Source organism: Trachurus japonicus, chromosome 5 (assembly GCF_045865225.1).
Source record: "Trachurus japonicus isolate A0001 chromosome 5, Traja_1.0".
In the NCBI taxonomy this organism is placed as follows: domain Eukaryota; kingdom Metazoa; phylum Chordata; class Actinopteri; order Carangiformes; family Carangidae; genus Trachurus; species Trachurus japonicus.
Window position 1 is genome coordinate 27,781,624 of NC_140911.1, and position 12,385 is coordinate 27,794,008.

At 41.7% G+C, this 12,385-nt stretch overlaps 2 protein-coding genes across 2 annotated transcripts; both read right to left on the reverse strand.

The window, feature by feature from the left end:
• Positions 1 to 245: 245 nt before the first annotated feature.
• Positions 246 to 5,829, reverse strand: necap2 (NECAP endocytosis associated 2). Its single transcript, XM_085777129.1, has 8 exons — positions 5,715 to 5,829; positions 4,632 to 4,732; positions 3,825 to 3,929; positions 3,616 to 3,697; positions 2,650 to 2,758; positions 2,421 to 2,565; positions 1,488 to 1,572; positions 246 to 1,313 (listed from the first exon to the last, which is right to left on the reverse strand). The coding sequence occupies exons 1-8, from the start codon at positions 5,807 to 5,809 to the stop codon at positions 1,268 to 1,270; spliced, it is 768 nt and encodes a 255-aa protein (XP_085633255.1). The 5' UTR covers positions 5,810 to 5,829; the 3' UTR covers positions 246 to 1,267.
• Positions 5,830 to 8,144: 2,315 nt separating this feature from the next.
• LOC146987777 (SUZ RNA-binding domain-containing-like) lies at positions 8,145 to 12,362 on the reverse strand. The gene is made up of 4 exons (XM_085777134.1): positions 12,051 to 12,362; positions 10,937 to 10,986; positions 10,560 to 10,829; positions 8,145 to 9,939 (listed from the first exon to the last, which is right to left on the reverse strand). The coding sequence occupies exons 1-4, from the start codon at positions 12,099 to 12,101 to the stop codon at positions 9,828 to 9,830; spliced, it is 483 nt and encodes a 160-aa protein (XP_085633260.1). The 5' UTR covers positions 12,102 to 12,362; the 3' UTR covers positions 8,145 to 9,827.
• Between the last annotated feature and the right edge of the window lie 23 nt (positions 12,363 to 12,385).

Below are 12,385 nucleotides of genomic sequence, written 5' to 3' on the forward strand. Positions count from 1 at the left end.
TGCCATGTTTTAAAGTTACCTACATGTCAATTTTTTAGTTTGTCTTGAATCTCCCTAATTGGAATAAATGACAGGACAGGTAATTGGTAAGAATCCCATCACATTCAAGGGATAACCTGTTTACTGAAAGCACAGTATCCAATGCCAATCCACACTGACTGTATCATAAACAACTTTATGTAATATCAATAACCTTTAATTCCATAGTGACAGGTTCCACGTTACTAATTCACATTAAAAAAGAGCCATTGAAACATAGAGTTTATTTACAAGAGGACATAGGTTTACATTTTATACACATTTTAGATCTTTTCCCAAAGGCACTTAATCAAATACTCTATGAAAAGAATCAACAAGATTAAAATTCAATTTGGTAAAAGGCACACTTTTAAAAAGCAACAGCACACCAGGAAAATGTATGAGGGGTGTACATACTGTAAAAACCAACAGAGCACTTTCAGACTTTGAATGACAGACAAAATGACAATCATGACTTTAGTCCACTGATTAAAAAGTCCTGGTAGTCTTGATGAGGGCTTCAGAGCTTTAATGTAAAACTAATCATCAACTACCAATGCAGGCTTGAAACATAAACAAGAAAATAAGAACTACAAGCAGTAAACAAAACCACACGCACACACCATGCATAGACACACACTGGGAAACACCTAAACCAAACAGACACTTCAATGGAAACACAATTTTACTTTCCCCAAATACTGAGGAAACCTTGAGATGAGTGGTGCAATGAGACAACTGTATGATGGCAGAAGATAAATCTATGTGTGGTGTTGTGGAGACGAGGACCAGAGGGACACGATCAAACCTGGCTGTGATTGACAGACAGAGTGAATAGAACAGAAGGTAGGAATAAAATACAACAACACTTGATTGAAGGCGATGGATAGACTTTTGAGCTGGGTAGTGTGCTGAGACCATGTTTCCCTTTAACCATGGGTACGCTCACTTTCCTCACAGATGCTCTGACAGGGACAGTTTAAAAATCAAAAGACAGATCCCACTGCATAGCACAGAGTGAAAAGCAGACCGAGGTTGTAAAGAACGTGTACATTGTAGTGTTTGTTCTTCCAGAGTGTGTTGGTCGCTGGGCTATATCCTACAAGAACAGATTCTTTACAGTACAAGTGCAGTGAAGGAGCTGGTCAAGTTTTACTAGTAGTTCCTAACTTTTAGTTTCTCTGTTCTGCCACAATGGTCCTGTCCAAGGAATGTATGGAACCTGAGTGTGTGCACGTTCTCTCACAGCTCAACTAAACTGCACCCATCCTGATTGGACAGCATCTTTACTGGAGCTGTGGAGGAGAGGAGGGGGTGGGGGGTGGAGTTGATGGAGTGAGTAAAGACTCAAAAAAAACAAAAACAAAACAATTGTGTAAAACTGACACAAATCAGACAGATGGATGAGATGGATTATTACACAAGAAATAAGATGCTGCAAACAGTTATCTGGGGGAAAAAACACTTACTTGGACCCTGCAGATGTGAAATCCCCCCACATGTCGGAGCTGGGCTGGGCTGCAGGGACGGAGGAGCCGAAGTCTAGGAGGGTGGCTGCGTTTGAAGAAAAATAATTAAAGGTATGGTTCAACATTTTGGCATATTCGCCTATTACCATAATCCCTTATAGCCTTAGGAGTAGGTTCATCACCTTTAATTGTCGGTGCAAGCTGTTTTTAGATCAGTGGGTCAGAGACGTGAGCCACGCAATACTTTCGCCTTTCCTTAATCAAACTCATCAAATAAACAATCCAACAACTCCAAAACGCTCTGGTAGACAAGTTGTGACCTGCACATCCACCACACTATGAGATGATAATGTAACACTACGAGATGGAGTTGTTTTCAAGGCAAATGCGTAGCCGGAACTACATTCCAGACACGGCTGCTGGGCGGAGTGCTTCCAAAAGCGCAAGCAGTTCTGAGTATTTGCTTCATGTGTCATAATGTTACATAATACATTACTATTTCATAGTGTGGCGAATGTGCAGGTCACAACTTGTCCCGAGAGTGTGTTAAGAGTTGTTGGACTGTGTATTTAGTTCGATAAGGGAAACGTGGAAATACTGTGCAGAGCTCACGTCTCTGCCCCGCCGATCTAAAAACAGCTTGCGCCGACAATTAAAGGTAATGAACCTACTGCTAAGACTATAGGGATTATGGCGATAGATAGATAGATAGATAGATAGATAGATAGATAGATAGATAGATAGATAGATAGATAGATAGATAGATAGATAGATAGATAGATAGATAGATAGATAGATAGATAGATGCACAATAAACAAACAATCATTCAACAGCAAGACATAAAATAGTAAAATAGGTGAATTTGCTATGATGTTTAGATCACGTGGAGATGTTAAACAGTATTTGATGTGATAGAAAAACAGGGTGATCACCAGCATCAGTGTGAACAGCGGGGACTGTCTGCGGTCCTCCAGGAGGAGGGAGGATCCCTCCAGGCTTTGCTGATGGTGGCGGTGGGAGCAGACCACCAGCCATCGGCCGCGGCTTGGCTCCACCTGCATCCTTCTTCTTGATGTTCTGTGGCGGACAGAATCAGGACAGTTTCTAAATGTTCGTATCATTTTTTCTCGTCACAATGTCATTACTGTTCAACGTGCTCACCCCGATGCTGATCTTGATAGTCTGTCCCTCTTTGAAGCTCAGGTCCAGTTTAGGTGCTGCGGTCTGAGAGGCTTCCAGTTTGGCGAGCTCGCCCTCCTGCTTCACCCACCTTCAGACACCAAGTTTCTTTTAGAGATCAGGTTTATTTTGACACTGGCTGGTGGCTACATAGTGACTTAAAAATGGTGCTTAAGACTGAAACTGGGTTTGTGCAATGACATATTCAGGACATCAAACTGATTACAAACCAATGGCTCAACATTTTTATTGTGTTGGTTAGAAAATATTGTTAGTTTAAGAAATATTGTCAGTTTTCTGTAATATTTCCATTCTAAAATGATTAAAAACATTGAGGGGAATGTCAGGGAATATTAATAGAGAGAATAATTGTAGTAGTTAAAGGTCCCATATTATGCTGTTTTTCAACCATTTCACATGGGTCTAAGTTGTCCAACCATATTGTATTTGTGGTGTAGTGTTCCCAAATCAATCTGCAGCTCTAAATCTGAGCAATCTAAAAGAAGAGGGTGTGGTTTTCGCTACAGGTACATGTGCCAATGTTGACACTGGGAATAGGGATGGGGTCAGGAAATGATTTCCAAAAAAAAAATGTAAACGTTCCTTTTTACTTTGGCAGAAGAAGGAGAAACATGGGAGAGACTCCTACAGTATAAAGTGAATTTTGCACAATACGGGCCCTTTAAGTTCAAATAGGATGTAGCTTATTGGCAGCAGTCAAAATGCAGAATAATGCAGAATAAAATTAACATGTGTGTGCTATGTAAATGTAAAAATACCACCCACTCACGGCAAGTATACAAACATGAATGCTGCAGTTTATATATTAATTTACACATGAAAAAACAGTATGTGTATTCTGGGTCTAAAATATGCCTAGGTCATACAGAGGTATATACAGACTGTGTGTGTAGAGTCTAGACAGACATACAGCAGAGAGTAACTCACTTAAAATGGTCTTGTAGAGCGACATTGAAGTCAAATGAGTCTCCACGATCCGCAAAACCCAGACCAATAAAGGCATGACGTCCTTGAATCAAAGGAAAAACACTTTTATTATATTCAATAGTACTTTAATGATTTTTTTAATTTCATTTTTAATCAGATGAAAAATATTGAAAAAAATGAAACCCCTAGTTTGGATGAAAGTGTCTTACCATTGCCGTCCTCTATCCGGACCACGAAATACCTGCTGGAGTCTGTGACTGCTTCAACTACACAACCTGGATACTGATCCACCGGAGCTTGTGCAAACAGCTCTCCTGCACAGAACAAATTCACACCAGATTGTACCTAGGAGTGTTCTCTGTGTGGTAAATAATCAGGTAAAATGGTAAGATGTGCTGGTGGCAAACACAGCAAGATAACAAGCTTGTTGACAGCTTTGATCACACTGTGACTAACTTGTGTGTGCATCATTTCTTTAAGACATTTCTGTGGAACTGAAGGGAAGACAGGTCTGTGGTGAACGTGATGACATTCTTGTTGACTGATTCTCGTGGCAGAGTTTGAGAAAAAATGTTCACATAAAAAGTGAAAGAACAGCAACAAGCAAGTCGGCGAGGAGACACCCACCTGTGCAACTAGACCAGAAAACAAGTCGTGTGTGTAACTAGCCTGAAGCATGAGCTGGGCAAATACAAGGCAGAAATGAATTGAGTGTTAAGACTTGTCGATGCAAGCAAGCAAGGCCAAGGATCTGCTCTAATCTCCTGTTCACTAATGTAAAACTAATGTGTTGTCTTTCTAACAGACACAAACACTGGGTTAAATGTTGGAGACTGCTACTAGTCTCCTACTTCAGTTGACTCTAGCTACTCCTGTGGTGGTGGAGCATAAAGAGACCCACTTCTGAGCAGTTTGTCTCGGTGACAACAGTTGAGAGACTTTACATGCACTGTGAAGTCACACATGAAGGAAACAGAAACACAGCATCACATTTAGTGGCAGGGAGGTTGATTTACCTGTATTTTTATCTTCTAACTTGATGAAGGCCATCTTGCCTTTTGCAGTGATTTTCATCCTACCACTCCATGCAGGTTCATCCAGCTTCCAGTCAGCAGCACTGGAAAAACAAGAAACACACAGCTGAGAGCTCAAGTGGTTTGTGTAATCGTCTCTCAGAGGAACAGCTGACTTGATCAATGTAGCTTTTTACTGCAGGAGGAAGTGAAATTATACATTTCCCCATGGTCAAGAATGATCATTTGACAACGTCTCTAACAGGCTCTTCATGAATGATGTGGCTCCAACTCACAAAAACTAAATACCCTCAATGAAAGCTAAAACATTTAGGCAAGTTTAATACGTTTACAAAGTATTCCCCACAGGGTCAGGTCTAAGCGAAAACCAATCCACTAATATCAGTCTTTCTTCCCAAATGTGAATATTTTCTTTTATGTGAACAATAATCTCAAAATCTGGGGGCTACTGACTGTTGAGCGGATTATTTCAATCATGAAAATCTCCATTAGATGTACTAATAAGATTTTCTATAATAGAACAATGCTGCTGTGGTCGAGGTTTTCTGTGTGTTCAGAGTTTGTTCAACGAGGACCCTGTGAAATACAACACTTCACAACATCTTAAAAACTCCCAAAACGCCCCAAATTTTGGGCGACAACTTGGAGGAACCGTCAAAGTTGATATTTGACTGCAGTAAATATGAATGTGAAGCTAATGTGTCTGTTGGTGCAGTGAACCTGGAGGAGGAGCGGCTGCTGTTTAACAGGAGGTTTCATTAACGTTATCAGCGCTGTCAGCGTTTCTCACGTCTGCTCCAACGAGCTCGCGATAACTTGGGACGCGGCGGGCACAGTGTTTATATTTAGCGCCTCTCGTGTACCGACGGTATCCACTTATGTCCTTTTAGAGCTTTTGTATGTGTGTGGGGTTAAAGCGTTGGTTACATTTAGAGAGGAAACAGAAAAGTAACAAATGTCCATCCTGACGACCGCCTGTCCGATAATGGATGCAGTGCAGTAAGTTAGCCTGACTGAGCGACGTTCGTCAGCTCCAGCCGCTGACGCGGTCTGAGGTCGTCTTACCGATATCCACGGTTAGTGGCCCGCGGCGGGATCCGGTAGACGTGAACTTCAGGCTTTACGCAGAGCATTGACTCGTAAGAGTTGTCTTCTGCCATTTTGTCAAGTTTCACTAACTAAAAAAAAAGTAACTTCCGACTTTCGGTGAAGTCCACAGCCTGGCAGAACAAGACGACAACATCCGGCCGGAGCAGGGCGCTGGCTTCAAACAGCGCCGCCTCTGGTCAGGAGGATTATTGAGTGAGCCACACACAGCTGGGTAGCCTACCTACATGACTGAACAGGATCACTACTGAGAGCCCCTCCATCCACTGGCTCATGGCCCTCATATTCACAAAAAAAGTCTGTGTCAAACATCATACTCTATTTCTATTTTAGGGCATAGGCCTACTGTGCTCATTCATTGCAGATCGTTTCATTCTAATATGTATTTTTTTGTGAATTACTAGAATTATTTTAATTAATAATCTACCTCTCACAGTTGTTTTTTTTAACAATCACTAGAATTGTGTGTGTTTCCGTGTTAATAGCAACCAGAGGAAAAATAGATAGATAGATAGATAGATAGATAGATAGATAGATAGATAGATAGATAGATAGATAGATAGATAGATAGATAGATAGATAGATAGATAGATAGATAGATAGATAGATAGATAGATAATCAGCATGGAGCCATCATGGATGGATGGAAAACACATACACCACAACCACAAGTTCTCTCCTTGAAGTGTGTTTATTAAAGGGTATTCAAATTTCATTTGTACTTTTCAAGTTTCAAAATAACAATGACATCAAATCAGCCTCAAACACAACAGGAGCTGTGACTGACTGAAGCATCATGGGTAAATCACACATGTACTGCATGGTTATTTGTTTTTAACGATCAATTTAAAATGATGACACACGCCTGTTTGTTCATCCCCGTCAGTGGGAGGTGTGTATTAAGAGCACGTATGTTACAACCTTTCACTCTTTTAAACACAAGATTATCTCTGAAAACAAAATACTGAAATACTTTCAGGGCTTTCTGTTATCAAAGAGCAATAAAACTTGAACTCTACTACTCTCAACCTGAATTCCCAGAGATCATTAATGAATGCTGCAACTTCTGAAGTTTCTTATTCTTTGGCAGGTAGTGAGGTTGAAAATGTGGAACAAATGCAGCAGTTTTAGCCATGTTGAATAGTTTGCTCTAGCCTATATATCACATTTGTTCACTGCTGTGGTGAAGGCAGGTGTTCAAATTACTATTAATTATAGTTTCAGGTCATTACCCCTTCTGGGAATTATCAATTTACCTGGAATTATTTGGAAAGAATTATGGTTAAGCACTTCTCCAAGAGAAGTATTTAGTGAGTGTGCTTTCGTATTTTTAGTCAAACTCTTGCTCAGTGTGGCTTAGGGCTGCACGATTATGGCCAAAATGATAATCACGATTATTTTTGTCGATATTGAAATCACGATTATTAATCACGATTATACATTATGTTAGATAAAACATGTTTTTATTGCACTTTCTATTTGAAACAAACAATAGGCTATGTGAACAAGGTTTTCAGTTCAAAATAAAACATAAAATAAAAATAAATAATAGCCTAAAATAAAATTGACCCAAGACAAAGGGCTAGCGAAAAATAAATGCCATTGCAGAGTGCAGAGGTGTCATTCTGTACAGTAGCGTACAGATACTTGTGTAAAAAACAAAAAAATAAATCTGGTAGAAGTAGCTGCTGATTCAACTCCTTTACTCAAATAAAAGTAAGAAAGTACAGGCTCTGAAATGTAATTTCAAAGTAGGCTATAGTAAAAATAAATTTTTGCCATCAATGATACACAGAGATGTGTGGGCAAGAGTCTGTCTAGCTTGGACCAAAGCTCAGCACGGGTGGTTCAGCAGCAATTTGGAACGAATTAAAAACATTTAATGAACAGACCAAGTGTTTTCACACAGGCAGCGTCCAGCAGGTCGGCCTAGCTCAATTGTGGTGACACCAAAACGGCCATAGATCGCCGTTACCGGCCGTTATGATCGCGGTCGGAACGTTTTAATTACACAACGTAATATGTAATTAACACCAAAACGGCCGCGTGGGGTGACGGGGTGGTCTCGGTCTGATCCAGAGTGAGACGGCGACAGTACGACAGCCTTTGGAGGTGCAGACTGACCGGCCGGGACACACACTCTGGATTGTAAACAACATGTAAGGGAGGATGCGCTCGCTTGTTAGTTAGGCAGCTTCATGAAGCCCTAACCTCTCGTTCGCCCCCTGGTGGTTGGCGGACTATTGGTTGAGAAAGCGCTTGATTTGATATGCAGCACAGCCTGTTTTTTAATATGTTAATAATCGTGACGATCATCTTAATTTAATCGTGGCAGCCAAAATCGTGATCGTGATTAAAATTCGATTAATTGTGCAGCCCTAGTGTGGCTATAAACTGTGCAGCAGATACATAGGATTTATTCCACAAAATAACTGACCTACTACATGTGCACAAAAAACAAGATTCACCAACACTGACTACACAGAACTACCCATGGAAAAGTCACCAGGATAATAGTATTTAAGGCAAAGTGTTAAAAAGGTTCTGAATTTTCTGCAGGTTCATTTAGTGTGATCCTTTCAGTTACTATGAGTACTACTGAGCTATCAGTATTTGATTACATGATTGATTTCATGGTTTGCAAACTTTCATGTTAAATTGGTTGCAAAAGCAATGGTGTGTAAAAAAAAAAAAAAACAGAAAAGAAACAGCACTGAATGAACACATTCATGAAAACCTGACAGTGGAATTTGGCTTCATTCTAAAGGACACCAATTAAAATGTAAAAGTTCCTTTATTGTTTTCATATCATTATCACACACTTCCCTGACCCTGACAGAATATTTACCAAAAAGAAGCATGTGATTATGGCCTCCAGCTTGCTGGGCATTTAACCATCAGGTTCAAAAACACACAAGTCAGTCAACATACTGCAACAGAGTCTTCCTTGCAAGACAGATGAACTGTATTTGGCTGAGAAGCTCCAACTTAGCTATTCTGATTAGAACCAGCGAGACAACACACACACAGACAAAGATGCGTGTTCACTTCTTTCAATCCATGGATAGGTCCAATTTATTCCAATGTGATGAACTTTAATATGACTTTACCAGTAAAGTTTGTTATGCAGACTACTTAATCTATTCCAGGACACTAACTGATCTCCTGACTCAAACATACTATGGCCAAAACACACACACACACACACACACACAAAAAAAGTAAACAAAACACAACACAGTTACTTACTCAATACATAGAAAAACAAACAATATTCAGGGAGTCATTTCATTATTATTGCTTGAATAAGCTTAGATTTAGTGACAGTCTCTCCTTCCCATCTATAATCTTTGGCCACAGGCTGTGTGCCCACCGGGCATTTCGGCCTACTGACTGTTCAAAGTGCTGGTCTGGGCCACTACGATATCAAAACACACTTTGGAGCGCTGGGCACTTCTATCAAAAGGTTCTCTATCACGTTGCACTGAAGCTGCTGAACGCACAGTAAACTCCCAGCACTGTCAAGCGCATCATTTCTACCAAAGCCAACAAACTGAGGCCAGCCTCCCGGTGGACACCCAGCCATGATCCACACTCCATCAGTGGAAAAGGCCAGTTTGTTTGTTTGCGTGTCTCTGGGGAAATCCCACAGATTGACAAGCTCTCTTTATTCTCCCTGAAGAGACAGACACTTGATACCCTGGCACTCGGCCGGCCAATCAGACTTAAAATCATAGGGCACCTCATGGTACGTCGAAGTATCACAGTGTATAGGGATGTGAGGCAAAAACCTGTTCGCAGTGTGGAACAGAAGGGGGTTTCAGATCTATGGCTGATCTCTGCCAGCCCCTTGCAACGTTCCACACGAGGGAGAAGACAAGGCGAAAGGCAAAGACCATGCCAGTGAGCAGAGAAGAGAGAGGGTGGAGAAGATCTACGCCTTCATATTTCTGTCTGTCAAATTCTATGTCATCCCACCACTCTGCTCTTCCTACCAGGCAACCCCTGTAGCTGCCACCCCTCATGGCCTCCCAGGGAGACAGCTGTTTCCTTGAAGTGGGCAGCTCCAGTTTATCTGCAGAGTCGAAAGCCTGAGGTGCCATCTGGGCCGGTGGGCTGGCGGATCACATGGTTGTTGGGACGAACTGGTTCTGATGGTTGCTGTGCACTCAAACGCACTGGCCTTATAATATAGGGAAAGATGAAGAATAAATTACATGTGCTGTCTACTAATATTAACAATTAACACATTTTTGCTCACCACTTAAAAGGGATATTTCAACATTTTGGCAAATTCTCCTATTGCCATAATCCCTATAGTTTTACGAGTAGGTTCATTACCTTTAATTGTCGGTGCAAGCTGCATTTAGATCGGCGGGGCAGAGACGTGAGTTCTGATCCAACAACTTTAAACACTCTGGTGGACAAGTTGTGACCTGTGCATTCACCACGCTATGAGATAATAACGTAGCGTTACGAGACAGAGTTGTTTACATGATGACAGGACTACATCCCAGACACGGCTCCTCGGCAGAGTGACTTCAAAAGCGCAAGTAGTTCCGAGTATTTGCTTCATGTGTCGTAATGTTACATATTTATATGTTATTATTTCATAGCGTGGTGAATGTGCAGGTGTATTTAGTTTTGCATCTCTGCCCCGCCGATCTAAAAACAGCTTGCACCGACAATTCAAGGTAATGAACCTACTGCTAAGACTATAGGGATTATGGCAATGGGCAAATTTGCCAAAATGTTGAAATATCCCTATAAACTATTGTGTTTTTTCTGTAATTCTGTCCTTACCGGTCCTGGCATGGACTGTCCTGAGGTGTTTCATCTGAAGAAGCACTACCTAAAATCCTTCTCCTGGCTTCTGCATACTCCGCCTCCCTCTGAGCCAAAGACTTCATTTGCTGAGAGGGACGAGACGAGGACGCAGCGTTTCCCATGGTACCGTTATTTGAAGGACGCTTTAAAATTCGAATTTGTGGCGGAGGTGCTGCAGGCAGTGAGTCATCCTGGATCACTATGGCGGTTTGCACAGGTGAACCACCTGAACCCAAGCGGGACTTCCTGTATAGTTGTGAGAAGAATAAAATAATCAGTAGGAAAGCACTAAATGTGTATATTCATACCACAGCTTAAAAAAAAAAAAATCATAAAATTTGCAATTAACTTACTTTGCCTCCTGATTTATTTTCAGCTTCGCCTCAAGCCGTCTCTCTATTTCCTGAAGAGAGCAACATATTTATTATATCTCTTATTACTATACAACAAGTTCATTTTCTGCCTCACTGACCTAGAGATCTGTATTTCTAAGATGCTGGCAGAGATATTCTGACATAATTCAGCCATTACATACTAACAACCCCTCTATGATTACAGATCTATTCAACACCTAGAGTCCTAGATGATAGAGAATGCAGATTCTGAGTAACACCACACAGAGGGTCTGACATTTGTTGATAAATTAATTTGTTAGTCATTACTTTAGTACTACTGTTGAGAATACAACCCAATCACATGTTGTTATATTAATATTAGGATGTTTTGGGGGTCATTTTACACCTTCATTAGATAGGATAGTGAAGAGACAGGGGAACGCAGGCTGACAGACTGGATGACATACAGTAGATCAGCAATCAGCTGCTTTGGGTCAATCTATACCAACATGGAACATACCCAGCACCCGTGGTGTGAGTATATGATGTGGCTTGACATTTAAAGGCTCTGACATATTAATTTCCTCTACATGATAACTAATTGCCTGCAAAGTTGTTGATAATGCTGTCCTGTCGTCACTTACAATTGGATTCAAACAAACGTTTTTGTAGTAAAATCTACCATCACAACCAATACCAGAGTTGTGTGGTGTTCTCCAAGTAAAGCTGACCTACTACAACTACACTGTTATGGTATTCAAATGATTCACGTCAGTGCAGACTGACATTTCCGCAGAGGGCGGGTTCAACATCGGTGCCATTATAGGAGAAAGTCCGCTTTGTAACAAAAAAGTTCTCTATGTGGTTACTACTCCACTCGAGTCTTCAACGGATTAAAAAACAATAATGGAGCAGATCAGGAGCTCTGGCTCGGTCCCACGTCATTGTGGGACAGCGAGGCCTGTAGGACTGAGCCCGGAAGAGAGGCTGGCTGCTGTCTTTGCTAGCAAACACACCGAAATTCATTTAAAAACAGCATTGATATTCAAGCAGTCCCCTCGCCCACCGTGCCGTGGTTCACTGCTCAATCACAGATATAAGCTGGTTTCGCGCCGTGTGTGTGGTTTCTCACCCCGCTGTCCGCTGCCTCTTCCCAGCTGTCTGCAACCTCCTCATCCTCCATGTTTAGCAGGACTGCTGGCTGGTTACCTCTTCACACTCCGCCCGAGAACTATTTCCCATTCACGCCCAGGGCAACTGACGGGGGGCAGCTTGTGCACCGCCGTGCGGGGAGGTGGTGGGTTTTGACGGGGTTTTTGTTGTGGTCAGACGACGGTTGAAGGAGCAGATTCACAGACCTGTCCCTGTCCGCGTGTGTTAGCCTGTTAGCTCGACGCTCCACTGTGGACACCCCCCTCCCCTCCCCTCCCCTCCTCCCGCTGCCTATTACTTTAAATTTGGCGTCAC

Coding starts and splice junctions, on each gene's coding strand:
- necap2 (XM_085777129.1), bottom strand. CDS start 5,809: ATGGCAGAAGACAACTCTTACGAGTCAATGCTCTGCGTAAAGCCTGAA. Junction 1,573..2,420: donor CGCTGTTCACACTGATGCTG/GTGATCACCCTG, acceptor CTTCAAACGCAG/CCACCCTCCTAGACTTCGGC. Junction 1,314..1,487: donor TTCACATCTGCAGGGTCCAA/GTAAGTGTTTTT, acceptor TCTCCTCCACAG/CTCCAGTAAAGATGCTGTCC.
- LOC146987777 (XM_085777134.1), bottom strand. CDS start 12,101: ATGGAGGATGAGGAGGTTGCAGACAGCTGGGAAGAGGCAGCGGACAGC. Junction 10,987..12,050: donor AAGAGGCAGCGGACAGCGGG/GTGAGAAACCAC, acceptor TGCTCTCTTCAG/GAAATAGAGAGACGGCTTGA. Junction 9,940..10,559: donor GACAGTCCATGCCAGGACCG/GTAAGGACAGAA, acceptor CTATATTATAAG/GCCAGTGCGTTTGAGTGCAC.